This window comes from Suillus fuscotomentosus (genome assembly GCF_016647785.1).
Source record: "Suillus fuscotomentosus strain FC203 chromosome Unknown F5891scaffold_26, whole genome shotgun sequence".
NCBI lineage: Eukaryota > Fungi > Basidiomycota > Agaricomycetes > Boletales > Suillaceae > Suillus > Suillus fuscotomentosus.
The window spans coordinates 368,861-394,665 of NW_024539538.1; the positions used below are offsets into that span (position 1 = coordinate 368,861).

A 25,805-nucleotide genomic window follows, 5' to 3' on the forward strand; every position below is an offset into this window, starting at 1 on the left:
ATACGAGTGGGCCGGGTGAATGTGTGTACCCAAGACACACGGATGGGCTGAGGGTAGTAGACCATCCCCATTCCCATGCATATTTTCAAAGGCCATTGGCATCCATCTTTAACCGAATCACCTCCTGTGGCTCCCGCAGACTCTTTTTTGAAATGTCCCTGCATACTCCTGCCTGACGACTACGACGCAGACGGCTTGTGGACACCTGGAGACGATCTCATCAAGGAGGCCAAACTCTACGAAATCCTACAGCAGCACCCTCACCCTAATATTTGTGTTTACTATGGATGCGTCCGTGACGGTGACCACATCATCACCATATGTTTGAAAAGTACACACGCAATCTCATGGAAGCAGTTTGGAAAAGTGATCCCACCCTGAACCCTGCTGCGATTCTTGATGGTATTTCAAAAGGGCTAACTTTTCTACATGAGACGCTTGGTCTTGTGCACAATGATATCAACCCCGCTAACATCATGCTTGATGATGCGGGAGTTCCTGTAATAATCGATTTCGACTCTTGCATACCAATTGGGGAGGAGATGGTGATGAATTGCAAGGGGGGAACAATTGACTGGCCAGTGGAGCCAATGCCGACAATTGCTCTTCCAGAAAATGATATATATGGCCTGACACAGATTGACGAATTCATGAAAGGAAGAATATCATAGATGTGAGTATCTTTGTCATTTTTGTGGTGTTATTCATGACCGTTTGCATTATTTTCCTTTAGATTGTGCCAATCGTTTAGAGGAAAGAGGATCAATCTGAAAGGTGGTATTCGACTGAAACGCTGCAATGCGTGGGTCAGCGTTTGCGCAACGAAGGTCAGGGAGGTGGTGTTTATACTTACTGTCCCACGAGCAGGCTCGCATTTCAAATAAATATAGCTCAGCAGAATAGAGGTCGAAATTTTTTTAAGCGCAATACTAACAGACAAGCAGGTGGTATTCGCGCGCCGACATATACACGTCGTCTTAATTACAGGCCGTGCCAAGGGACGAGGGACGAAGCTCCGTCACAAGAAAGCTTCCGATGAAACGCGAGGGGCGTTTCATGAAGGCTACGATATTGGATCGCTTGTTGAAGAAGCCTGCAAAAATGATACTGTTTAGTCTGGTAGCTTAATTGTTTGACTAACGCATCTGCAAGATGCGAACAATGAATCCCTGGGCACTGAATCAGTTCTCGAACTACTGTATTTGCATTCTGAAAGCGAAATATTACGATTGCATACTCGGGCATGAAGGTGTGTGGCTGGATGGAGCGTAATACTCATTGCCTCACGAGCCAGTTAAGGTCGAGACGAGATATCTGGTAGTAATATTTGTGTGTACATTATATGTGCTAAGTGACGAGTGAATGGGGATGTGCTCTGGGTTTATCTAAAATCAGTTAAACGTATTGAAAGTGGATATAAGCAATCACAGAAAAGGTCAACTCGAGCCTCTCGCGTTCCCTTGTGCTGGACCCGGAGGAGCAGCTCCAGGAGGTGGAGGCGTTGAATCTACTTCCTCCATAACGCGCATCTCTGCCTCAATACGCTCCCGGGCACGCACAACTTTGGACTGGATGTAATGTGAGTGCGTAGGCGGAGCAGGCTGTTTTCCCGCTCTTGCGCCAGCTGTCGGTGGGTCTGGAGCGGGCCGGGGACCATTCACTTTGAATAAATGTTCATAATTCTGTCATGGCGGTCAATATTACATGCAGTCAAAAAGTCGACAAAGCAATATAAATTCACCTTCAACACATTCTCGAGGGTTTCTCCCTGCTTTATATTCAGAATGAGATGGGCCTCGTCCAGTGTCATACGGTGATCTCGTGTGAGTTTATCTGTCAAGGAGCCAGAGGTAGCATTCCGAACGCCTGCAATGTCCGATCCTATTGCACCTTGCGGGGTGTGCCTCGCATCTGCAATTGACGGAACGAAAAATGTGAACACTGGTATTGTCAAAGATGAAAATGCTAAAGTAAGCACTTTTGGCCGCCTGTTTTCCTGCTTCAAATAGTGCCTTTCCGAAAATTTGTGCACCTGTGACGAGAATTTGTATGATGATTTTTGGGGCCGACTACAGGTACCCGTCAGACCACAGACCCAACCTGAGAACAACTAAGACTCACCATCACAACCCCTTCAAAATTACTAAAAGGAAACTAGAAATGGAACATATATAAGGGTGAGCGTCGGACGTTAGTGGGATTCAATAAACGAAATTTCCGAGTCGGCTACGCCAGTGTCACATGATCGATACCGTCCAAAATTTCTGCTTGGACTGAATCTCATACCATGTCACGATGACCACATCCCTAGGCCTCTCATTACCTGCCTCGGGTCACAAGAAACGGAAGCAGCGTGCATCCGACGCAGACCACGATGTACCCAGGAAGAAGAAGAAAGAGAAATTGAAACAGGACACGGGGAAGCTCCCCACCGAACCTTCGACAAGTGAATTCCGGGTGACAAAGGCAACCATAACACTCTCTGTACCTCCTGTATTCGCCAGTAATCTACGCACGGGAGTGGAGGAAATGTTAGATAGCATGATTATGCGGTGCGATGGTACCTCCTCTAGATAAATTTGTGATACTGAACTAGATGTGAAGATATATCCCGTCCTTGTGTGGTGTTCTCTTGGCTCATTCAAATTTACATTTCCTAAGTCCAACGGCGAGCATAAATGCCGATTGTCCTTTCGCGATCTGTAACGTTACTTTCGATGCTACGGTCTGGAGCCCAAGTATAGCCATGAAACTTAGTACGTGCTTCGTTTGCCTTGTATCGTTTGAATCGAATAACACGCTCTTCAATAGTTGGCAAAATTATTATGTACTCTCCCGATCATGTCTCGCTTCTCCTCCACCGTACCTTTAACGTTTCCATACCACGACATCACATTCCGCAAGATGTTTGGGAATTCGAATATGGTCCTGCAGAAAATGATCCCGAGTATGGAGAAGGTGCTGTAGGGTCACCTGTCGATAGAGAAGGGGATGCAGGAATGAAGGATAGTGATGCTGAGAAGATGGATGCTGAGAAGACGGAAGACGAAGCGGTACCGGAAGCGAGCGGACAGTGGGTACACCGTTTGACGGGGACGAAGCTTGGCGGCACAGATGGGTATCTAGAGTTTACAGTCATTGGGTGAGTGGACAGTCATTTTCAATGAAAGGAAGATTGATGAACTTTTATGACAGAAAAACTGTGGCGAACGAAATGCTCTCCCTTCAGGGATCGATACAGTCTGATCCCTTTTCTGAAGAACACTCTACTACACAATCAGGGAAGAGCTCCCGCAAAAAACGTGATAAATAAGTTCGGGTTATCTGATGTTCCCTTGACCTCTGGAAGCGCCTGCTATGATTTTAGTACATAAAAGATGCACTCCCAGGGTCGTCGCCAGTGATATGAAGAACATCGGCCGTTTCGCCATGCAAACTAGGAGCCCGTTCGAGTTCACGTTATTCGTTCATTGCTTACAAGAGGTTTACTTTGAGCTCTCAAGGATGGAGGGGAACCCCGCATAATTTAGCACCAAAGCACCATTAGGATCAATGCGACATTCCCAAAAATATCATCTTACTCGGTGTCGCGCGCCATCCCCTTGAAACCTACAGCATTTATCCGGAGGTTCTGTTGAATTAGGAAGACTTTGAGTGCATACGCAAGTATGGTCCTTGTAGTCCCAACGAGGAGCTCGAGGGGTGATGGCAGTATCAATAAAGCTAGTAGTCAACGTGTAAGAGGTAGTCAGGGCTCTTGATCAAGCAGATAGGTCGGTAACTGAAATGATTGCAGTAATCATTCTATCAATTCGGCCTTCCCCAATATTTCAGCAGAACCATGTGGTGCACTGCAATCAATTAGTATGTCTATTAGATTGCTCATAGCAAGAGCTTGCACACCCTCAGTCCATCTTTTCAAACACAGCCGTTCAAGTCAAGCAATACAAGGAGTGTGATATTAGATGGACTAGGACATGCTCTAGATACGCAAGTCGGAACCACTGATGATACGCCTACAATGATGGATGAAAAAGGGGAAACAAATCGGACCTAATCATCGTCGTCAACAGCGGCAGCCGGCGGTGAATCCGGCCATTCAATGGGCTCATCATCCATGTCTAGAGGCTGAGTGTCCATCTGTACGTCTGATGGGTCGGGGTGAGCTTGGCTATCTACTAGCGTGGCGTCCTGGGTTTCTACATCCATGGCTTGGGAGCTTGCCGGAGGACTTCGCTTTGCCTCTTCAGCCTCAGGTGTAGCCTCAATTTTTTTCTTTGCTCGCTTTTCCTTTTCTGCAGGAGGCTTCGATGGCAAACCAAAGAGTGTAGTCTGTCTTGAGAGGTCCTTCTTGTCCTTTTCTTTTTCCTTGCCTTTAGCCGCAGCCGGGCCTGTTAATCACAATTAAACGATTACGAGAAGACAGAAAACCAGGTTTCATCGTTGCTTACGTTTTTCTGCGACCTCAACCTTGTTAAAAAAGCTCTCGCTCTTTTGGATAGGTTTGTTGAGCTCGGGTTTTCTTGCGAAAGGATTTTTCTTGACTTCTTGCCCAGTCTTCCGAGAAAATGGGTTGTCTGCAGTAGATGATTGAAATGTAAGCGCGCCCAGGTTGAATAGCTATGCACGTACTAGGCTTTGGCGACGGCGCAACATTGGACTCGCCAACGGCTCGCCTCTTTACCCCGACGTCGAACGTATTACATGAGAGGTCGTCATCATTATCGTCACGTTTTCTCTTTCCCTCGGGAGACGTTGAACGAGAAGCGGAAGCCCGTGGCGCGAGCGAACGACCTGCTCTGATCGCGACACTAGACGCAGTGAACTCCGTTTGCTCGACGATCCCAGCAGATCGTGTCAGACCAGGTCTGTCGACTTTGGGTGGCGGATTGAAGTTCTGGAAAGGCTTCGGTCGAGCTAACGGAGCATCATCGTAGGCAAATCCCTGTCTCGCCTCCCTCGCTTCCTCTGCTGGTGTTGCGTTCTGTTCCCGCCACAATTTAATTGCTTCTATCTTCTCCTGCAATCCAATGAGGCGGTAGAACCCTGCAAGTTGACTCGCAGCCGCAATTGAGTTTGGAAAATGTAGTCGTTTGACGAGCTCAATCACACGTGGGGCCTTGTCCGTCTTGCAGGCAACTTGGATGAGCTTGATCAATTGTTTGTCAAGTTCAACTTCGCGTTTATCGATGTCGGGAGACGTTAGTTCGTCACCAAGGGCATCACGAGCAAGGTTGACTTGGATTCGCTCACGAGCAATACTAATGATTCATTGTTCAGCAAGAATCATGAAAGCGGAGAAAATGCATACCGCTCTTCAATGGGTGAATCTACGGGGTCTTGATTACGGAATGGCAAGCGGACGGGAAGCTCTTGTATGAGAGGTCGTGGGAAACCAGGGTATTCTTGACGACCCTTGAGATGGAGTCAGTAGCAGTAGGGGTATCGAAGACTGAGCCGCCTACTTTGAGAATCAGACACATGAATGTGTCTTGACTCAAGCCGACAGGCCAATACGACTCATCTTTGCCCTGCTTGCGCTCTAGCAAATTGGTATCCATGAGACGCGCCCACGCCGCACGATTCGGGCGTCGGTGATGGATCATAAGATGTATGTAGCCGGCAGAGTCATATATTGCTGGGGCCTAGCATGCCAATTGAGAAGAGAATGTCAACGAGGATATTCACGTACCCCTTCATCTGTAGTTCCGATCCACCTCAGAGTGTGACCTTTGGGTATTGGTAATGGCTTCTCTTGAAGAACTTGAAAGTCTTCAAAAGAAATCAGCGTGGCGACCAAACTTTGGGATCCTGGAGGAATAGAACTGTCAACATTGTGTTATTAAACAGGTTAAAGGCCTTACCATCAATGGTAGTCGCGCCAGGTCGGTGCACCACAAGTACATATTCCTCGGCGGCAGCCATTGTCACATATTCACCCTCCACGCCGAGAACAATTCTTTCCATACCAGAGCCGCTCAAGAACGTCAGGTCTCCAGAACTGGTCGCGATCACGATGTTCCCTTGTCCCTGAATGTCACCTCCAGACGACGAAGGATCTCTCAGAGATCGCATTGGCCTCTCACCACCTGCCGCGATACCAAGGACACGCTGACCTTTCGGGAGGGCGTATGTCCAATCCCCTTGCGTGGACCAAGTACCGTAAGGTTTATATATGACTTGTGCCGGGTGATCAAGCTCAGGGGGGCAAGCAAAGAGTGCACCGCGTTCACCTGTGAAGACGTCAGACTTGCTTGTGGAAGTTATAAGAAGCTAACCAAGAGAGCCAAGGTCATATTTGAAGTGATCGGTAAAGTGGTAACCCTTGCGGGTTGATCGGTCGTGGAATTCGACATTAACGATGTGGTGAGTATCCTGGTCCGTCACCTCAATGACACCAACCATATTGTATGCTATGCTGAAATAAGTATGAGTTGTGACTTGTCAAGAAAAGTCTTTTTACCGAGGTAACGCTTTTTATTTTCCATAGGCGTTGACCCTGGTTGGAAAGCAGGCTGAGCCTTCGTGATGCTCACTGAAATATCGTCAAGTCATTTGTCGACATTTACCCCGGCGATTTTGGCTCACCCATCTCCTTCACGAATCCGTCACCTGAGCGCATTGCTTTTGCACCTTCAGGCTCATCTTCCATCCCATCACCAAGATCGTCAATAATCCAATCATCGCCATACGGGTCACCCCCCTCGGCAACTGCCTCAGGTTCTTCGCCCCACAACGGTGGAGTGGGCTTTCGCTTTGTCGTCGTCCCTTGAGCGCTGCCTGCGGCCGTTTGGTGCACGGGATCAGGTGACTCCGCTGGAATTGCATCCCGCCACCGAGAAAGAACACCTTCTGTATCTGTCCATGCTAAGAGGTTTTCTGTAGGTGAGAAGGCGATTTGAATGGTGAACGCATTTGGGGTGCCTGGGTGCCTGCGACAAGTGTGTGTGCAGAAGCAAAGACAATCACAAAAGCTTACTTCCAAAGCACCCGCTTCGTTTGCACACTCCATATTAATATCTCTTGATTGCAGGCGCTGGCAAGGTATACGCCATTGGCTGAAAGCGCTAGTGCTGTTGTTACGCCGACAGTATTAGGATCAGACAGAGATGAAGTTTTGGTCCATGTGCTCCGCGAAATCGCGACAATTTCTATTCAACCATGAGTGAGAGTGTAGCTTCAATAGCCTGTCGACTTACCGTGCGTTCGTGATGCTGCAAAGAAATACTGTCCTGACGGGTGCCAAACGGCAGAACAATCATGCATAAATTCCGGAGACCTTGTGGGGGTCAGCAAGATGTCTCTGCAAATGAGGCGAATAATCCTCACTCCGGATCTACCACTTCGGGTATTACACCATCAATAACATTCTCTACCTTAGCTCCAGTATCAGATATATTCCATGCTACTATGGTCCCATCTGAGCTACTTGTTGTCTGAAGAACGAAATAAATGAATGAGCAGTAGCATGAATTCTATCAAAAGCTCATACCAAAATGGTGCCCGATGGATGCCACGTTGTCTTTCGTATGCGTTTCTTATGCCCTCCTTCCAGTACCACCACATTTGTTATTTCATCCAAATCAACTATTTTCACCAAGAGTTCGCTAATATGCATGAGAATAATCAGTATACACAACAGCTAATGCACGCATAAACACACTCAGAAGCGACAGCGACACGCTTGCCAGAGGGATCTACTGCTAAACACCTAATTGATGCTCCAGCAGCGCTCATCACAAGTCCATTGAACTGTGCCTTTCCAGAAATGTACTTTCGCACGTCAGAGTCGTGGCCTCCAGAGAGCCAACAGCCTTCCTGTTTTCCGTCGTCAGCTCAGACAAATCCAGGATACATGGAGAACCACGCACAGCAGCGGCGACGGCCGTGATTCCCTCATCAGCTTCATATGCAGCTTCTGGTTCCTGGTCTTCCCCTTGGTCAGTGTGCCAGATTCGTACTAGGGTATCTAATCCTCCCGTGTACGCAATCCTAGGGAAAGAGAGTTGGGTCAGCAGCTCTCTCATCTAGAACTGGCTACTTACTTCCCATCACGCGAAAATGCAATGCACGTCTGCCCTTGCTGATGAGCCGAGTTGCTGATCGCCTTAGAAGTGCTTGCCATCGTCGCTGGTCAAGGATTCAAAGTACGGGACAACACTTCACGACGCGGACGCGATGGTCACAATCACGTGACGGTGTGTTAATGTCACGTCACCAGTCTCACTGAACGCATAATCTCTTATCTTGATTTCCAAACAAAGTCTTATGCGTTATGCATGTTAGCGCACATCACGCGTTCCAGCCTCAGTTGATAGTAATAAATCAAACAGATAATAATACCAGCAGATGCTGACACGGAACTGGCTGCGGTATAAGTGATTCGAACAAGAGTCAACTATTGCCCCAAACACTGCGTCCTTACAACGCGAAAACCATCAATTAAGCAATTGACGAGCTTCCATTGCTCCATCTCCCATGGCTTCTCGAACAATGCATCGAGTGGGTCATCAATCCAAACCTCGAGATTCACCCCCGGCAGGTTGGGTAAGAGACTGTTAAGGACAAGAGCCACATCCAATGGAGAGCTAATTGGCGAGTTACCGAGGATGAGTTCTCGCAAACCGTTGTTGCGGTTACCGTTTCCGGGAGATTTGACGTTTATGCCATCGAGCTGCGTGGTATCAATGACAAGGGAGAGAGATGCCAATTCAGGGCAAAGTCGAAGCACATTGATTAGCCCATGGAAGGTAGGCAGCACAGTAATAGTGGGGTCGCGATAACAGCTCAGTCTGAGTGTTTTGAGCTTCGGCCATGCATTTACCAGCTCGCCTAGTTCATCATCGGAGATCGAGATGGTACATGCTGCCTCGACATCGAAATGGGTGAGATTGCGAAGACGGCGCAGAGGGCCAAAGTTGCCTGGTTGGGCGTATACATTGTGAAATGTGTTGTAAAATGGTTCGCATAGTGTTATAGCCTCAAGGTTGTCGCATCGTTCCAGGAGTATGGTGCAGAACTCGGAAATGAAATTGGATTGCTGTTCAAATGCGTTAGAGGAAAAGACGGCCATAAGACGTTTGCTTTGGACGGCCCGAAGAGAACGTAAGAAGTCCGTTATATGGTTGAGTCTGATAGCTTGAAGACCCAAGAGTTCCAGACATTCTAGACCAAGTGACTGCGGTGGCAACCCCGTGCGTCGGAGAGAAGATGGCCCTATGTAAAGCCAAAGTGTCTTCAGAGACTGTAGCTGTGTAACGTGCATCATCCCTGGATCTTCAAGCTCGCACACAGTCAAAGTAGAAAGACGATGGAGCTGACATATCGCCTGTGTCAGGAAGGGCACAAGCTCGCGGTTCCATGTTGGGTTGTCTACTTGAGGTCGAAAGGAGGTGAGATTAGGACATGCGGTCCCGATAGTGGATAACATGCATATCAAGGCCGGCGAAATTGAGGCAATTCGTAGATCCAAGGAAACCAAGGAAGATACAAATGCCATACGCAAGAACTCGATGGCGAGATGGATTTCATGGACATTCCAAGCCAAACTTCGGAGATTTGGAAACATGGTCGATGATGGGTAAGGGTAAGACAACATTAGTAAGCGAAGATATTCAATAATGGACGATGGATCTTCAGATTGTGTGATGGAGTGCACGCGGAATGCGTATTTACGAAAAGTGGCCCAGGTCGTGGTATCGATGGGCCTGAGCAGTATCTGTACAAATTACTAAGTGAAGATTCGCGCGAATATGAAATGCTTACCAGTTCCCCTTGGAAACTGTGGCCCCAGAGATGCGTTGGTATACAGTTGATCAATGGTTCTAGGGATGGCAAATTCCTCCATAGGGCGTCAAGTGCTGGACCTTCAAATGTTCGACACGTCAAGGCAAGGTCGGGAAGTGAGTCACGATCAGTGTGCCAGCTGATCTGGTCTATAATTTCGGTAAGGCGCAGAGCTTGATGCATGAGATTGAAAGCGCAAAGACAGGATTGGGTGTGATGAAAAACAGGAGCTCCGGTACGTGACTGAGATAGGAGCACTCGGTGTGGTGCCTCTATAAAGGCTGAATGCGCCACCATAAGCCTGTGGTGAATTCCAATAGTAGACTAAGTGATAGATGGGCTTACAGGATGCAGCTAAGGCCGCCACGCACGATCGACTAACTCGGTGAAGACATGTTGAGTTCAGTGGAGGGCAATGATAAATGCAGTGACAAACCTGTTAAATACGGAATGTATTAGAACAGCCGCGTGGTGGCGGGCAATAGACAATCCAGTGTGAGCAACACAGTGAAATGAGCCCTCGCCACGTCAAAGCGGCAAAGCCTAGAGTGGCAAAGTAATCAGTCGGTGAGTACCTGGATGATTTTTATTATCCCCGTAGGTAGACTAACCTTTGCTTTGACTCTTACAGTATCAACTTGAGAAGTAACTGTTACATAACAATTGTCGAGAAGTGATTATTGTCATATAGTTATTGTGGCAGATATGAATTTGCACATATTTGTGAGCTGATTAGGCTATGATATTGATTCGATTCGATGTATTATAGAAGTTGGCGCCACGGTTCATTTTGTATTTTGTTGTATCTTTTGAATAACTGCTTTCTTCTGCTCCGTCAAACATTCTAACACAATTCTAACAACTCACTAAAGTCCTCCTTGACCATCAGCGACACCCTCTTCTCCCGAATTTCTTTATCATTTTCTCATATCTTTATATCAACCCTTCCGAATATTTCCACCATGTCTTTCGCCGAAGTTGGTTCCGATTCTCTTAGGCCGATCCTTCTACGCTCAAGTACACCAGGTATGTGTATTTCTTCATTTTTATGTATTTCTACAGCTCACAAGTTGATTCCGTGTGATTCCTTTTCCGCAGCTCCCAATGAGAAAGGTAAGCCTTCACATCAATATCAACGAGCATCGAACTCAATAGTGTCATATTTCGTAGTCCTGCTATATCTGGAGGGTATGCAAAGAGAGTCTATGGGTCTCGGATCGCCTACTTCTACTCTTATTCGTAATGGCCTTCCGTCTACAAGGCGCAGCGCCTTTGGTAACGATGATGGCGCTTCTGATCTAGACTCAAACGTCCAGGATGGTCGAAAGACCGAGATGTCCATCAATGTTCATTCTGTAATGGTGAGTATCGAATCATATTAAATTTTTGGATTTTTGTCCGGCTTTCCCATGGTCTTAAACGACGTACTGCCAGCACGAACCTGGTCCTCAGGATCCCCCAGGTCCGCGTTATGAGTCGTTTGATTCTGGTCCTTCGTTTGGCAACAAAGGCCCTTTGCCTGACTTTGGGCCCAGTAGCGGAGCACCTCCCTGGAATGCTTGGGAGGTACGTCGCCATCGGGCTCACATAATTATAGCTCCAGTTCCATCCTTGTACTCATTTCATTCAGCATTCTACAGTAGCCGGTGCCACAAGAGTGCCTCTTCCAAATTCTGTCACCTCCCCGACTACTTTCAACATCAATATCGAACCTCCCTCTACACCTAGCGGTTCAAAGTCACGCAAGTCTGCCTCTCAAGCCAGTGGTGCCCCTACAAAATCACGCAAGTCAACTACTTCCGTAGTTGAAAGCGATTCACGGGATACCATCAGAGGCGTATGTCTTTTAGTGTCATCAGTCGTCCAAGTGATTGATGGAAATATTATAGCACCACAATACTCCAAGCAAGGCACACACAACACGCAGCGCAGCACCCGATGAAGTTCCCTTATCCCCTCGCCGATCACGAGCCGGATCAAGATCACAAGTCCCTACTGAATACCCTCCTTTACCTCCCAGCACACTGCTAAGTCCGTCAGGCCGGACCAGCCAGCTTCCTCTCTCCCCACGATCACACCACCGTGCACCAAGCGTGTCACCATCTGACTCTCCCAGTCAAGCCCCATTCAAGGCTGCTAAGATTGCGGCAGAGAGGGAACTAAAGGAAAAGGAGAAGATGCGTTCAGTTGCGAGTGCAGGCCTCATGAGCGATGTCGATGGAGCTGCGTCGAAACGTGGAGGTCCACTGAGCGCTGCTGGCAGCCCAATGTCTCCTTCACATCATAACCGTCCATTCTCCCCTTATCGTCATGCCGCCACACAAGAGCCCTTACTATTTACCGCAACAATGCAAGTCCAGAGGCAGACGTCTTCACAATCCAACGCATTGTCTCAGTTGAACGTGGACACATCTCAGCTGAACGGCGGGGGAGGCGGCAGTAAATTATCTCATGTGTCGCACAATTCGCACCACACTCACCAGTCCCATGTCTCGCATCAGTCCCATGTCTCGCATCATTCACATCACACTCACCAATCCCAGTCGCGCGCGCGCTCGCCGGCACGCGTGGAAGAAGATGACAGAGCGACGCCCACACCCTCTCGTCCGCATTCTCCGTCGTTCTCCTTGAACCAGGCTGAGGAGGAGTTGGTAGCAAAGGCACTGGCCGAACGTGGCGCTGGTAATCGCACTTCTTATGCCCCTAGTACTCTTGAACCAGAAATCGTCGACTCTCACTTCCACGATATGGACCTTTGTATCTTACTTCATCAAATGGACGATAACACCACCCATGAAGTGGTGAAGAAGGCGCTGCGAAAAGCATTGAGGCAGCGCGTCAAGAAACTGGGCATGAAATATGACCAAGATGTGCGCTCAACTGTTTATTCTTCATGTTCAATGTATCTTACATCCTCGCAGTCCATGCGACAGTACAGGAAGTCATTCCATGATCATGATCCTAGCGTTCATTTGGATGCGGGCTTCCAGCCAGACACAGTAAGTTACTCCAATTGTTGGTAACGTTTGAATCTGACATCAACTCTGCAACAGCAAGAGCCACCTGAATGGGCCAAAGAGCTTATGAACGGAATGATAAAAGTCCAAGAGCGTCTCGAAACCCTCAGCCCTCAGTCATTGAATGCGCCCATGCCGCCTCGCAGCCAACAGTCGTATGCCGAGTCTGCTGTTTCTCGAGAGCAATACCGAGCAGAGACAGAATATTCAGAAAACATGGATCAGTACGGCCAAACCCCGCGCACTCAAACTGTGAATATCAACACGCAACCCACTGGCACGATTCCAGAATCGATGTACCAAAATGAAACTGCTATCATCGGTGTGTTTTTTTACGCAGTCGAGATGAATATCCTGATGAATTGTAGTTGAAGAGGATGATGAACTTTATGGCGATCACACTGAACTTGAGCAACGATTTGGCGCTGGTACGATCACTGAGACACGGGGAGGCATGAGCGAGTTTTTGAGTGGCGATCGAGACGACTCTCCAGGCCAGCAGTTCCTGGAGGAGGAACTGTACAAGTTACGTGTAAAGCCTGGAGGAAGCCAGTCGGCCATTACGCACAAGACTTGGGAAGTCGCGAGAGACGACCAGGACGAGTTCGAGGAGGGTCATGGAGCGTTCACTGAATCTGGCCTACCTGAAATTCCCGACTCGGGCAACTATACCGAGCGCCGTCAGCCCTCTCCGCCTCTACCGCCAGTCCCCGGACAAGAAATTATTCGACGCGAGATGGTGCCTTCTCAGAACTCACAAATTCGCAATCCTGGTCATGACTACGGCGAGTCCAGTCCCCCGCCGTGGCAGCGCATCCATCAACGCCTCCTCAGTTGGGCTATCATATGGCCAATGAGCGAGATTGATGCAGCGTTGGGTAGCACAACTCGAGGGCAGCAGGTGGATGAGGTTGCGCTGAGCATCTGGTCGACGCAGACGTACAAGCGATACGTGAGAAGCCGCATGACGGATATCCCGGGCGGGCGTGTGGACAGGCTTTTCGTCCCTCCAAACATGGCAGATGCGATCAGCACTGCTGTATTCAATGGCCGGCATGGCGATGCGTGTGGAATGCTGAGGGATCTATGGGCCCCTTTTGGTTTCGAGGATGCTCCACGATTGATCGTTGTACTTGCGAAACATCGATCAGATGCAGGTCATTGGGTCGTCCACAGGTTGGTTGATTGATTTTACTTTGCGCTATTTAATAATTGTTTCTTAGATTCTCGCTCCCTGATGGCTCACTTACGACATACGACTCGTATCCTGAACGGACGCTTCCCGATGGACGGGTGAGGAACCTGATATTTCATATGCTCAGCAGATACTGAGTTCTCTGACAGCCTCTTGGTTGGTGGTTTGCCATCCGAGTAGCATGGCCCGGTGCCATTTACGCAAACCCAGACCACCTCATGCAAAAGATGGTTCGCCTGCACCGTCCTATGCAGCTCAACATCGACAACTCCGTCGCCGCAGCTGGTATCTGGCGAAACGTGCTCATGGGCTCTCGCGCAGAACGCAGTCTTGACCTGGAGCGTCTCCGAGATTTAATCAATACAGAGGTGAAGAATTTGAGGCAGCGAAAACAACAGGGGAAGTTGTCGATTAGCTCGCCTAAAGCGAATTGGGAGGATTTAGTTTAGTTGCTTAGATTAGATTATATGACTGGACTCATTTGTTTGGTTGGTTATGGTTGTGCTGCTTCGTGCTGGATCTGATGTATGTACAGTATCATGGGATAGGTACAGCAAGGACCTGCTTTTTCATATTCAAGTTGCTTCGATGCTTGTCGCAACTTTGACTTTAGTCGTAAAATTTGTAGTACCGAACATTTAGACCATCTCAATTGGATACTTTGCGGACCATCAAAAGCAACTCGGTATACGTGTAGGGCTACACAACCCTCAGGTAGGTTGTCTTCCTGACGGCGACGACTCCTCATTGCGCCTGATATAAGCAGGCAACCAAAGTCAATATCAGTCAGGCACCAGAAATGATAAATGGTCGGGAGCTTTACCTTGTCGATTATCATTCTGAGTTCGTCTCCGAAAGAGCACATGCATTCAAAGAGAAGCGTGTATGAACACGCATGACTTGTCCATGTGCAGTACGGTGCAAAGGCTGCGGGATATGACGTCCTACAATACAGACATTCAATGAACATGTGGACCATGAGTAAGAATCCTCGCACGCGATATGAATCAAAGACTCATGATGGTCTCGGTGAGAGCCTTTACATGATCTATTTCAAGTTCGTCTTGAGGCCGATTGGAGTGCAAGGTTGTAGGTCCCCCGATGGCCTGGAAAATAAGATTGTAAGCATCACATGGAAGCCAGCTTTGATACAGGACCATATGGCTTCAATGATGAAGAAATGGAACGACCATCAAGGGATATCGATTAGATGTGAACGCACCTCGTACAGTTTTTGTGCATTCGAATCAAGAGCATGTCTAGTTTGATCGATTTGTTCCCTGCAGCGCTGCTTTTGCTTCTTCTTTGAAGAAGATTTGGCTGCGCTCCTGCGGATTTCCTGGGAACCAAGGACTGCGCGTTTATTTTGAGTTTTGCTAGTCTTGCCCATGGCCGTGCTTCAATGGACTCTTTCAAGTCAGCCTTCGACACGTCCTCGAACAAAGTCGTCGTCGCTTACGTCAGTATGATTCTTTGTAATTTTCTAACCCAGCTCGAGCCAAACTAGACTACTTGCTTTCTCTGTGATCTTAAGTCTGGCTATATCGTGAACCTTGAGACTGTTTTGGATTGCCATATCTCCAAATTGGACGCAGACTTTAAAGGGCGAGCAGAGTTATGGCAGACTCACCAACGTTGAGTGTTACGCTCCTTGGTGCAGGTCAAGAGGTGGGAAGGTCCTGCTGCGTACTGCAGTACAGAGGAAAAACCATTGTCTGTGACACAGGAGTGCACCCTGCGTATAGCGGCATGGCTTCACTCCCATTTGTGGATGAACTTGATTGGAGCACAGTAGATGCGATTTTGATCACTCAGTACGCGATGTGTCCCCTAAATTATTTTGGCAACTTAATTTGATCTTCAGCTTTCATCTTGATCATGCTGCTGCCCTGACATATATCATGGAAAAGGCAGGCTATATTTAATCTCTAACCGACTCAGGTTTGACCGGTTATGATAGACCAACTTCAGGGATGGTAAGGGTAAGGTGTACATGACGCATCCTACAAAAGCTGTGCATAAGTTCATGATGCAGGATTTTGTTCGAACGAGGTAGGTTCGGCCTTGGTGCAAAAATAACTGGCCTAATAAACAACGACAGTTCGTCGACCTCCGATGCTCTATTCACTCCTCTTGAAATGAACATGTCGCTGTCGTCAATTATCCCGGTGTCTGCCCATCAATTGATAACACCTTGTCCTGGAGTTTCGTTCATTCCTTATCATGCAGGCCATGTGTTGGGCGCATGCATGTTTCTTATTGATATAGCCGGCCTCAAGATTCTGTACACAGGAGACTATTCTCGCGAGGAAGACCGACATCTTGTCAAGGCAGAAGTTCCCCCGGTTCGGCCAGATGTCCTCATCGTCGAAAGTACATACGGTGTTCAGAGCTTAGAAGGTCGCGATGAGAAGGAGCTGCGTTTTACGAGTCTCGTTCACTCAATTATTAGGCGTGGAGGACATGTCCTTCTACCCACTTTTGCTCTCGGACGAGCTCAGGAACTTCTTCTTATCCTCGATGAATATTGGAAGAAGCATCCGGACCTGCACAACGTGCCCATTTATTATGCTTCTAATCTGGCACGCAAATGCATGGCTGTATATCAGACGTACATACATACAATGAACTCGAACATTCGCTCGAGGTTCGCGAAGCGGGACAATCCATTTGTATTCAAGTGCGTGAAACGTTATCACGCTCTCGGAGATTATTCTGATCATCCCTGTTCTAGGCACATATCTAATCTTCCACAGCCACGCGGTTGGGAACGGAAAATAGCGGATGGCCCGCCATGCGTCGTGTTGGCAAGTCCAGGTTTTCTTCAAACTGGACCCAGCCGTGAATTACTCGAACTTTGGGCGCCTGACTCTCGAAATGGACTCATTATCACTGGATACTCTATCGAGGGAACACTGGCTCGGGTGAGTTGTCTTATGTATAGAATTATACCGCGATTCGCGTGTCTCTTAATGGCATATTTTTTTCCACCCTTATATTTGAGTGGCAAGGTTCTGAATTTTTTTTCCAAATCAGGACATTATGACTGAACCAGATGAGATTATTGGACTGAAGGGCAACACTATCCCGCGGAAAATTTCAGTCGACTATCTTTCCTTTAGTGCGCACGTGGACTACTCTCAGAATTCCGAGTTCATCGAGCTAGTGAAAGCTCAACATGTAGTAAGTACCCGTACAAATCTGATGTTGCCTTACTCAAGACCTGCTGCCAAAGGTTCTAGTTCATGGCGAGCAAACCGCAATGGGGCGTCTCAAAGCAGCCATGACTGCAAAATTCAAGGACCGCGATGAGGACGTAAAGATCCACACCCCTCGTAACCTTGAAACTCTCGAGCTGTCCTTTCGCGGAGAACGTGTAGCGAAGGTCTCGAGGTTTAATTTTGAATAACGCGGATTAATTGACGCAATTGCATCTAGGCGATTGGTACTCTGGCTAATAAGGCTCCTCAAGAAAACGACGTCATATCTGGGCTGCTTGTTTCCAAGGATTATTCTTATACCCTTCTTGATCCGCGTGATCTGAAAGACTTTACTGGGTTATCGACATGCACTGTTACTCAGCGACAGAAGATAGTCCTTGGCGTGGGCTGGGATCTTGTGCGGTGGCATCTGGAAGGAATGTATGGTAGTGTTGAGGAGGGTTTGGACAAAGATGACGTGAAGGTGATTCGGGTAAGAAATAGAAATATCTTATTCAAAGGAGATAAAGTTCACCCACTCATAACCCCTGACAGGTTATGGGTGCTGTCGATGTCAAACACACTGCAGAACACGAACTCACGCTTGAGTGGGACTCAACCGCAAGTAACGACATGATTGCTGATTCTGTTTTGGCTCTTATTACGGGCATTGACAAAAGTCCTGCTTCTGTGAAATGTGAGTGATGCATTGCATATCTATCGTAGATGTTGTTAAATTTGTTTAGTAACCTCGCAGCAACATTCACATACTCACCACCCTCATTCGGACCATCATGAAAGTGATCAGTCTATCACTAGAATCCAGCGGATTGCATGGTTCTTGGATGCCCATTTCGATGATGTGGAGTTGCACATGCCCGAAGTAGGTGGCACGCAAGATCAAGATCAGGATCAAGGCGAAAAGAGCGAGCCGGCATTGATTGTGCGGATGGATGACTCAGGAGAAGCTGATGCATACATAAATCTAATAACCTTGGTATGCATTGACGTTGACGTTTCCATCACTCTACCCATTAACCTATTGTAGGTGGTATCGTGTCCAAGTGACACTGTTCGTAGACGTGTTGAAGCAGTATTGGACATGGCCATAACCACAGTGAGCTCCCTCGCGGAATCTTTCGCTACTGGGGTCAGTGTATCCCCTGAAGACGCGGACCCGAAGCAAGAAAAATCCAATCATACGGATACAGAAATTGTAAAGGATACGATGACAACCGGCGAAGCTGATGCCGCTTCATGATGGTTGTAATCTCGATTTCATTGACTGTTGTATTCTTGTAGTCTTTCAATAATGGCATACTGCTACAGCTCAATAATACGCTCCATGCGGCGACCAAAGGCAAAGTCTAAGTTGAAAGGTAGTGAATGAGCAAGTGCGTGCCTCATTGCTTTGTCATTGATGCCTTGCGGAGCCAGTTTTTTTCTCTTGCTCTCCCGTGACATTTACTCACTATTGTTCTTTTGAGGTATCATGCATTGGTTGATACCTTTCCACCCAACTCGACTTATGCGCTCAATGACAGACCCGATGTGATACTAGGATAGTGATTATTTATTAATGTTTTATATTGTTTATCATTGATTAGTGCGACATTGAGATAGACCTTGCTCCGCAAGGTAACTTACATAATTATACTGCACTAGCAACAGGGCGATATAGTTACACGCGTGATCACTTATTCACTAAACACAACAATTGTTTCCAGCACGGTACGCAGCAAGATTCTAGCACACTGCGGTGGCCGCGGGCCGATGGAATAACTTGAAGCCAGATCACAAATAAAAATAAGAGCAATCCCTTATTTCCTTCTGGCAAACCGGGATATCTTGCAGATCCCGTGAATGACTTGCCGCTGTCATGCCGCTGATAACGTATGATTTATAAAGCGGCGAACTCTGAGCTCTCAGAATAGCGTCTCTGCCCTCAACCTAACCAATAGCGATCATGTCGACCACGCAGAAAGGAATGCCTTATGGTATGTAATTGGTTATTCGTTTATCGATGCTGCTAATAGACCGCCTACCATGAAGTTCGCCTGGGCAATTCTGGGCTCAAAGTTTCCAAAATCATTTTGGGGACAATGCAGTATGGTGTGTAGAGCGTTTACTCGCGCACATGACCAAAGTCGCCTGATCCTTCAACATAGGTACCAGCGAGTGGCAAGATTGGGTTCTTGGAGAGGAAGAAGCCGTTATCCACATCAAAGCTGCGTGAGTGCTGTTGTCGCGTAACTTCAATCCAAAAGCGTATCTTTACCATCAATATTGAAGTTATGACGCGGGCATCAACACCTTTGACACGGCAGACGTAAGATGGAACACCTCTTCACCTTGGGCATGAATCACTCATTGTTGTGGTTAGATGTACTCCAATGGACTTTCTGAGGTCGTACTTGGAAACGCGATCAAAAAGCTCAACTTACCTCGGGATGAGATTGTAGTCATGACAAAGGTCAGACCTGCAATGTGTTGGTTGTTGACAGGTCTTGACAAGTAAACCTCTAGGTCTATAATGTTGTTGGCCGCACCCCGGGTGAAAAGGTCTTCAGGTCAAGTACACATCCTGATCAACTAGGCTACGTTAATCAAAGGGGTTTGAGTCGCAAGGTGTGTTTGCACCTGTGGATTTTTCAAATTGTTGCATTATCTGATCTCACACGAATAGCATATTTTCGCATCCATCAAGAAGAGTCTAGAGCGTTTGCAACTTGATTATGTTGATGTCTTGCAGTGTTTGTCGTGACCCAGTATTCGGCTAAAGATTCAAGATTGATTGATTTTCAGGCCATCGCTTTGACACAGAGACGCCTATTGAAGAGACGGTATGTCAGCGCCATACCTCACTTCTAGTATCTATTAACCGACCTGCATCATACTTAGATGCAAGCTCTCCATGACGTCGTGCAGGCTGGTTATGTTCGGTATATTGGGATGTCTTCATGCTGGGCTTACCAATGTACGTCTTGACATTCATTCTGTGCATGTTTCCGGTCTTACGATGCATCTTCAGTCCAAGCAATGCAAAGTGAGATCATAACTTTAGTGTGAAGGAGTCAAAATTTAACCTCATGGATCTGTTTAGATTACGCGATCGCGAACCACCTTACACCTTTCATTTCCATGCAGAATCACCACAGTCTGATCTATCGCGAAGAGGAACGAGAGATGTTCCCCACACTCAAGGTTTGATTCGTTTATCTTTGTCTCTTCCTTACTCCCTAATTACCATATTAGATGTTTGGCGTTGGATGCATCCCCTGGTCACCGCTTGCCCGAGGACTGCTCACCCGCCCTCTTGGTCAGCAGACAATTCGTGGAAAGACCGACCTGTTAGTTGTCACCATCTGGATTATCCATGAATAATCCATAAAAATGACGTATAGGGCCATCAACTCATATGTCCAGCATGAATCTGACAAAGAAATTATGAACCGGTGAGAACAGTGTCACCCTTAGATCGAGCAGATTCTGAAGCGATACCCATAGCCTCGAGGAAGTTGCGAAGAAGAAAGGCGCCAGCATGGCGCAAACAGCTCTTGCTTGGTCGATGGCACAAGACATCGTCTCGGCGCCAATCGTTGGGACAACGTCTCTTAAGAACCTGCAGGATCTTCTCGGTATGTGTTACAATCAAAGAGCAGACATCCTGATATAATTCTTCGTTAGGCGCTATCAATATCACTCTTACCGCAGAAGAAGTCAAGTACTTGGAGGAGCCTTATCAGCCGAAGTCTGTTGTTGGTCACAGATAAGTCTCTTCTGACGAAGAAACCGTGACCAGTGTGAGAATATCATTTTTAGCAAGAGCAAGTAGATCACGAACTGTATGTACACAAAATTACGTAGTCGCTTTGATGAATGACTTGAAATCTAACCGCACTGTGGTGACGCAACACATTCGTGGGGTGCTGTGCTGATCCATGGCAATTCGCCGATTTACGTAAATTATCGACGGACCTGATTTTGTTCTCTTTCTCTCCCCACATTGAACCAATCTAAGGTATAGAGAACTTGTGGATTCGACCAACACCATGCACACGTTGATGATATTTTCCGGATGACCAGAAGTGAAGAAGTGAGTTAGTCAACTATGTTCAAACAGATCCAGCTTTTTGTCTGGCCTTGGGATTGTTAATAACTTGTCAGCTTACCATGCCTATCGCTGCTTGCCGTATTGGCATGCACAAGTTCTAACCCGTTCTAGTCATTTTGATTGGACAGGACCTCTATATGTGAAAGACTCCAAGAGTCCAAGTATAAGCATCTAAAAGTAACAATATTAATGAGTCATCCTTCGTGATTGTGGCGCGGGCTTGGACTGGCGATCTCAATGTATGAAGTTGACAACTGGTATCGCTTGCTGGGGAGTGTGGGATCCCATCAGCTGTTCTTCGAAGCTGAGTCTCCACTACAAGCAGCTGTCAGGCTGTCAACCTCATCTGCAGCACTATATCCGCCGCCGACATCTGAACTATCTAGATTTTGATCAGTGACCATGCTGAAATGGGATCACCATGTCGTGGTGATATTAAATGCATTCTCAGCTTGAAGTGACCCTGAATCACTATCTTGTGCGTTTGTCTATGGTGCCACGCCCGTCCGAGCTTTGCTAAATTTCTGAATCTAGCATGTTCACGTTCACCCGTGCACTATTCACTAATAGCTGAGACGTAGTGACTCGTGTTTCCTGTACTCTGTTACGCTTGCAGTCCCAAGGAATGGAGCAAATTGATTACAGCCCGCAATGGTTCTAAGCTACTTCAACTCGTTTTCCCTTGTTTGTCATTTTTTCTGAGTGTTTCTTGGCACTCGGTTTATTCTCACTAATCGGCGTAACTTAGGAATGGATATCAAGTGACTACCAGCTGTGGAACTTAGGAGCTAGGTTTGACAACGAGATGGAAGTATTGATGCGACAACCGCTGAATTTGTGTCAGAAATGCAACGGGCTTCTCAAGCATGTTGGGCTTTGTTGCTGTAGGGTATGGCGGCTGTGCGGTGACGCCACACTCGTTATGGTCAGCAACGCTCTGAGGCTGATGCGGGCGGTGAGGAACCTGACAGGAATGTATGACACCTCCATGGTGAAAGTTTTCCCTGATGCAGAATGAATCTTGCATGCTCTGAGTGCTGCATAGCTAGATAAAAAAAATCCGTCCAAGATGACATGGGAACCGGTGTGTTTTTGTCGCCAAGATATATGTGACTGATGGCAGCCTTTCGCGGGAGGCATGTCGTCCGGCCCGCCTTATACAAGTACGACAGGCAGTAGTATAATTACGAAACAGGGTGGCTGGTAAAGAGATCAACGACGAGCAGTTCCTGAAGTGCTGCCATGGGTTATTCTGCCGAAGACTTCTGATGGTGGCAAATACTAGTGTCAACCGTTTGTAGGAACGCTTGCAGTTGGACCTCCTCCGCTCGAAAAGGCGACAATGAATTTGGTGTTCCGAACACCTGACCTGCACCTCTGGATGTTGGTGGGAACGAATCGTCATACTAAGGTTTATTAGACATACTGCAACAAGAAATTGGACGCTATTGGTGACTTTACTTTGACAAGGCCAAGAACATGGTGTGTGTAATGTCAAGGTTGCCACTGGGCTAAAGTGGTGCAGCGATAATGAGGACGATATAGATTGATTCCGTCGACATAAGGAACTCGCACGATGTCCGCCAAGCTGCATCGACATTCGCAAGTGGATCGGATGGAAATGGCGAGAATTCGCTCCGCATGGCCAACACCTGACTCTGCCAGCTTAGCGCCCAGACGCTGATACGCTAGGAGAACCGATGTCACCAGGCAGATGGATGGGTACGCACTAAGAAGCACTCGGATTGACCATGTCGACTAAATGTGGCACTCACTGCCTGAACTTTGCTTGACAGCCAAGCTGCGGGTGGCGTACTGAGGTGATGCAGTGCAGAGAGGAAATAACGTCTACTTCGAATTGTCCACAGTTTCACTTGAAGTCATGATGCCCCTAGGGAGCTAATGACAGGAGCCGCCCAGTTTTGATGGTACAATAATAGGGTTGCCAAGCACGGGAGTCGAGAATGTGAAACATGCAAAGTTGCTCGCGCCACATTTTTAGACAGTCATGTCCAAAAACGAGGCTATTTGACTTGGGCTGTAAAGTGTTCCGTGAAAGCGATCTTGGCTCTATAATGCGGGATCATATTTTGAATATGACAGAGAAGAATCGGACATTACGAGATTCGAAGTAATATTGGGTCATGAGACTGCGCGATAACCACGCATTACCAAGGGTTCGAACATTTCGGATGGGCGTGACAGAGTTCTAGGTATGATACTCGGATCTCGAGGGATTTGCTGGACATCTGCATAGGGAAGTTCATGTACAGGAATATTGAACTCTTGGCGGTTTGTGCGGTGCCATTGCACATGGGTGAATAGTTCGAGCCTTCGAGGAAGTTCTAGATGTGGACAAATTATAGTGATGACGACACTGCCCACGAACAAGCGCGGGGTAGATGGGTACTTTAGGTTTAGCCGGTGCTGGACCTAATAGTACATACTGGGAGGGGTGTGTTAATAGCTGAGTTTCGAAGTGCTCCAATATTTGAGTCAGCGTGATTCTCGTGTGGAGGGAAGAGAAGCTTTGTTGTCCACGTTGACACCGCCGATTACGGTGGCTGAAAGCTATAGGCCAGACTACTTTTATCCCTAGGTTACTCTGCACATCAGTAGTTGAACTTTTATACATGCTCGATAACGTTACCTCGATGCTTGTCACAGTACTAGATCAGAAGATCCAAAAATCATGCATACTAGGCGTGCTAGATAGCGGAAGTAAATCATTTTAGTCTTGGGTAAGAGTTAATCTAGACTCGGATCTTAAGCAGCTGCTAGCGGTTATTGTACCCCGGGGACCGAGTCACGCTCCGCCTCTTGAGGATTCAACTCATTATTTAGTTCTTGAACTCGGACCTCCCAATTCTTGTTAACTTTCTTCGAGCCCCACACAACATCATGACCGCTGTTTTACGCTCACCTACGCAGTCACCTGTCCTCACCGTGACATCCTCGAGAGCGAGTAACTCTTCTTGCTCGCACATGCACAACGCCAGCGTTCCGATGCGTCACATTAGATTCGCACCTCTTCCTGAGCCCACCGCTCAAGTTGACAATTCAAATTCCATCATGGACTCCCACCCGCGCGCACTCTCTTCACTGTCCTCCGACATCGTAGATGTCCAACGCAATACATCCTCCAAATCAAAACCAAAGTCATCCCTTTCCCGCCAATTCAACTTGTTCAAGCGGTCTTCCACCGACTCAACCGCTCATGATCCTCAACCGTATGACTTTGGTGCCCCACTCTCCCGATCTGCGTCCATCCCCATCCTCTCCAATGACAATCAACCAAGATATTTCTCCACCGCTCCCTCCACCAACTCCCTCTGCTCAGCTGGTGACCACCATGCAATGCCCAAGAACCACTTCCCCAGTCACAGCCCCAGTCCCAGCTCCAGTCCCAGCTCCTTCCCACCCACCTCCCCTTCAACGCGCCCAAAAGTCACCACAAGTGGCATGCACATGCTCAACGGACGCATCTACGGTTCAAAGCGCCGACCACTCACAAACCTCTTTGCGAACGTGCGCGATGAACCCGATTTTGTGGAATGGGGGTACGGCGGCATGGGCAGCATCAGCAGCAGCAGCGATTCAAAGTATTCCGCCCTCGCCAAGGGAACCCCTGCCCTACTTTCAGACGGTCACTCCCAGAAGGTCAGTGATGGTGCGGGTGTATCTTATTTAGCAGGAGGTGATAGCGATGACGGGAGTGGCATGGAATGGGTTCGCAGACGGCGGCAAAGGAGAGAAGGTCTCGCCGCGAGAGGCAATACGTGTTAGTGCAAAGTGGCAGAGCAGCACCAGGAAGTGAGGCCTATCACCTCGGAGATTCCACTGGAATTATTAACCTATATCATGAGATTTACGAATCAAAAAACCGGCTTGAAAAGCCTAACTTACTTCGGGGTAAGGTTGTAGTCATAGCAAAGGTCCTTGACCTACGATGTATTTGTTGTTTATGGATCATGATGAATACGCACGTATGTTTATTGGCAGCATCCCGAATGAACGGGTCTTCAAGTCAAGGGTACATCCTGATCAACTAGGGTACGTCAAAGGGCGGTATGTCGCATGGACAGAATAAATGTTAAAAGTTTGAACGTACATTCCCCGACTCCCACGTCATCAGAAAGAGAGGGTTCCAAACATTCCACCCTGGTTGATGTGTGGGAACCCTTTGGAAAAACTGTACAGTTGATGAATGTAGCACCACGTAATAAGTACTAACTTGTATCGGGGAGTCGAGCCACGAACGACGTCACATCAAGGTTGAACGCAGCAATACTACTATTTCTGCAATCATTCAGCTCATCAGTAGTATAACTAGAGAGCGCTCCAATAGCGGTTTCGAGTGGTTCCGAAATAGCATTGACATATGTCAGCTTCGCTCTTCGCGAGTAAGTCAAGAAACATGAAATGTTCCTGAGCAGCATCCACGCGCAAAGCACCTGCGATAGCACGCACGCGCCTCCATTCAACGTCAGCAT

At 47.7% G+C, this 25,805-nt stretch overlaps 9 protein-coding genes across 9 annotated transcripts; 6 read left to right on the forward strand and 3 right to left on the reverse strand.

Annotated features, from left to right (window-relative positions):
- Positions 1-229: 229 nt before the first annotated feature.
- On the forward strand, positions 230-626 carry F5891DRAFT_1032762 (uncharacterized protein; the record flags this gene model as incomplete). Its single annotated transcript, XM_041361677.1, has 1 exon — positions 230-626. A coding segment is annotated over exon 1 (184 nt), but the record flags the coding sequence as incomplete, so codon positions are not given.
- A 575-nt stretch (positions 627-1,201) lies between these two features.
- On the reverse strand, positions 1,202-2,203 carry F5891DRAFT_1032763 (protein transporter). Its single transcript, XM_041361678.1, has 4 exons — positions 2,122-2,203; positions 1,979-2,069; positions 1,742-1,911; positions 1,202-1,682 (listed from the first exon to the last, which is right to left on the reverse strand). The coding sequence occupies exons 1-4, from the start codon at positions 2,122-2,124 to the stop codon at positions 1,437-1,439; spliced, it is 510 nt and encodes a 169-aa protein (XP_041226173.1). The 5' UTR covers positions 2,125-2,203; the 3' UTR covers positions 1,202-1,436.
- Positions 2,204-2,295: 92 nt separating this feature from the next.
- On the forward strand, positions 2,296-3,313 carry F5891DRAFT_951913 (uncharacterized protein; the record flags this gene model as incomplete). The annotated part of the gene is made up of 4 exons (XM_041375078.1): positions 2,296-2,552; positions 2,605-2,756; positions 2,812-3,142; positions 3,196-3,313. The coding sequence occupies 4 exons, from the start codon at positions 2,296-2,298 to the stop codon at positions 3,311-3,313; spliced, it is 858 nt and encodes a 285-aa protein (XP_041226174.1).
- A 1,161-nt stretch (positions 3,314-4,474) lies between these two features.
- Positions 4,475-8,125, reverse strand: F5891DRAFT_951876 (WD40 repeat-like protein; the record flags this gene model as incomplete). Its single annotated transcript, XM_041375074.1, has 15 exons — positions 4,475-5,261; positions 5,312-5,415; positions 5,466-5,645; positions 5,693-5,811; positions 5,865-6,233; positions 6,279-6,413; positions 6,464-6,535; positions 6,589-6,932; positions 6,980-7,151; positions 7,200-7,279; positions 7,330-7,436; positions 7,493-7,607; positions 7,664-7,818; positions 7,872-7,992; positions 8,046-8,125. 15 exons carry the CDS (start codon positions 8,123-8,125, stop codon positions 4,475-4,477), a joined length of 2,940 nt encoding a protein of 979 aa, XP_041226175.1.
- Positions 8,126-8,299: 174 nt separating this feature from the next.
- Positions 8,300-10,440, reverse strand: F5891DRAFT_1032771 (uncharacterized protein). The gene is made up of 5 exons (XM_041361679.1): positions 10,398-10,440; positions 10,223-10,329; positions 10,132-10,163; positions 9,766-10,067; positions 8,300-9,718 (listed from the first exon to the last, which is right to left on the reverse strand). Exons 4-5 carry the CDS (start codon positions 9,967-9,969, stop codon positions 8,399-8,401), a joined length of 1,524 nt encoding a protein of 507 aa, XP_041226176.1. The 5' UTR covers positions 9,970-10,067; positions 10,132-10,163; positions 10,223-10,329; positions 10,398-10,440; the 3' UTR covers positions 8,300-8,398.
- A 308-nt stretch (positions 10,441-10,748) lies between these two features.
- On the forward strand, positions 10,749-14,469 carry F5891DRAFT_1226111 (uncharacterized protein; the record flags this gene model as incomplete). Its single annotated transcript, XM_041369504.1, has 10 exons — positions 10,749-10,812; positions 10,942-11,147; positions 11,221-11,356; positions 11,445-11,623; positions 11,676-12,656; positions 12,708-12,785; positions 12,840-13,125; positions 13,178-13,979; positions 14,027-14,096; positions 14,148-14,469. 10 exons carry the CDS (start codon positions 10,749-10,751, stop codon positions 14,445-14,447), a joined length of 3,102 nt encoding a protein of 1,033 aa, XP_041226177.1. The 3' UTR covers positions 14,448-14,469.
- Positions 14,470-15,357: 888 nt separating this feature from the next.
- Positions 15,358-18,532, forward strand: F5891DRAFT_1032792 (beta-lactamase-like protein). The gene is made up of 12 exons (XM_041361680.1): positions 15,358-15,395; positions 15,458-15,812; positions 15,863-15,908; positions 15,959-16,050; positions 16,100-16,678; positions 16,733-16,922; positions 17,035-17,181; positions 17,234-17,383; positions 17,437-17,691; positions 17,754-17,895; positions 17,945-18,195; positions 18,247-18,532. Exons 2-12 carry the CDS (start codon positions 15,616-15,618, stop codon positions 18,457-18,459), a joined length of 2,262 nt encoding a protein of 753 aa, XP_041226178.1. The 5' UTR covers positions 15,358-15,395; positions 15,458-15,615; the 3' UTR covers positions 18,460-18,532.
- Positions 18,533-18,892: 360 nt separating this feature from the next.
- F5891DRAFT_300079 (aryl-alcohol dehydrogenase) lies at positions 18,893-21,014 on the forward strand. Its single transcript, XM_041371255.1, has 16 exons — positions 18,893-18,929; positions 18,992-19,195; positions 19,251-19,310; positions 19,367-19,430; positions 19,491-19,527; positions 19,582-19,671; positions 19,725-19,826; positions 19,885-19,951; positions 20,004-20,041; positions 20,100-20,175; positions 20,230-20,244; positions 20,302-20,402; positions 20,454-20,548; positions 20,603-20,653; positions 20,706-20,836; positions 20,886-21,014. The coding sequence occupies exons 2-16, from the start codon at positions 19,165-19,167 to the stop codon at positions 20,969-20,971; spliced, it is 1,044 nt and encodes a 347-aa protein (XP_041226179.1). The 5' UTR covers positions 18,893-18,929; positions 18,992-19,164; the 3' UTR covers positions 20,972-21,014.
- A 3,066-nt stretch (positions 21,015-24,080) lies between these two features.
- F5891DRAFT_300230 (uncharacterized protein) lies at positions 24,081-25,346 on the forward strand. Its single transcript, XM_041371256.1, has 2 exons — positions 24,081-25,125; positions 25,179-25,346. The coding sequence occupies exon 1, from the start codon at positions 24,214-24,216 to the stop codon at positions 25,096-25,098; it is 885 nt and encodes a 294-aa protein (XP_041226180.1). The 5' UTR covers positions 24,081-24,213; the 3' UTR covers positions 25,099-25,125; positions 25,179-25,346.
- Positions 25,347-25,805: the final 459 nt, after the last annotated feature.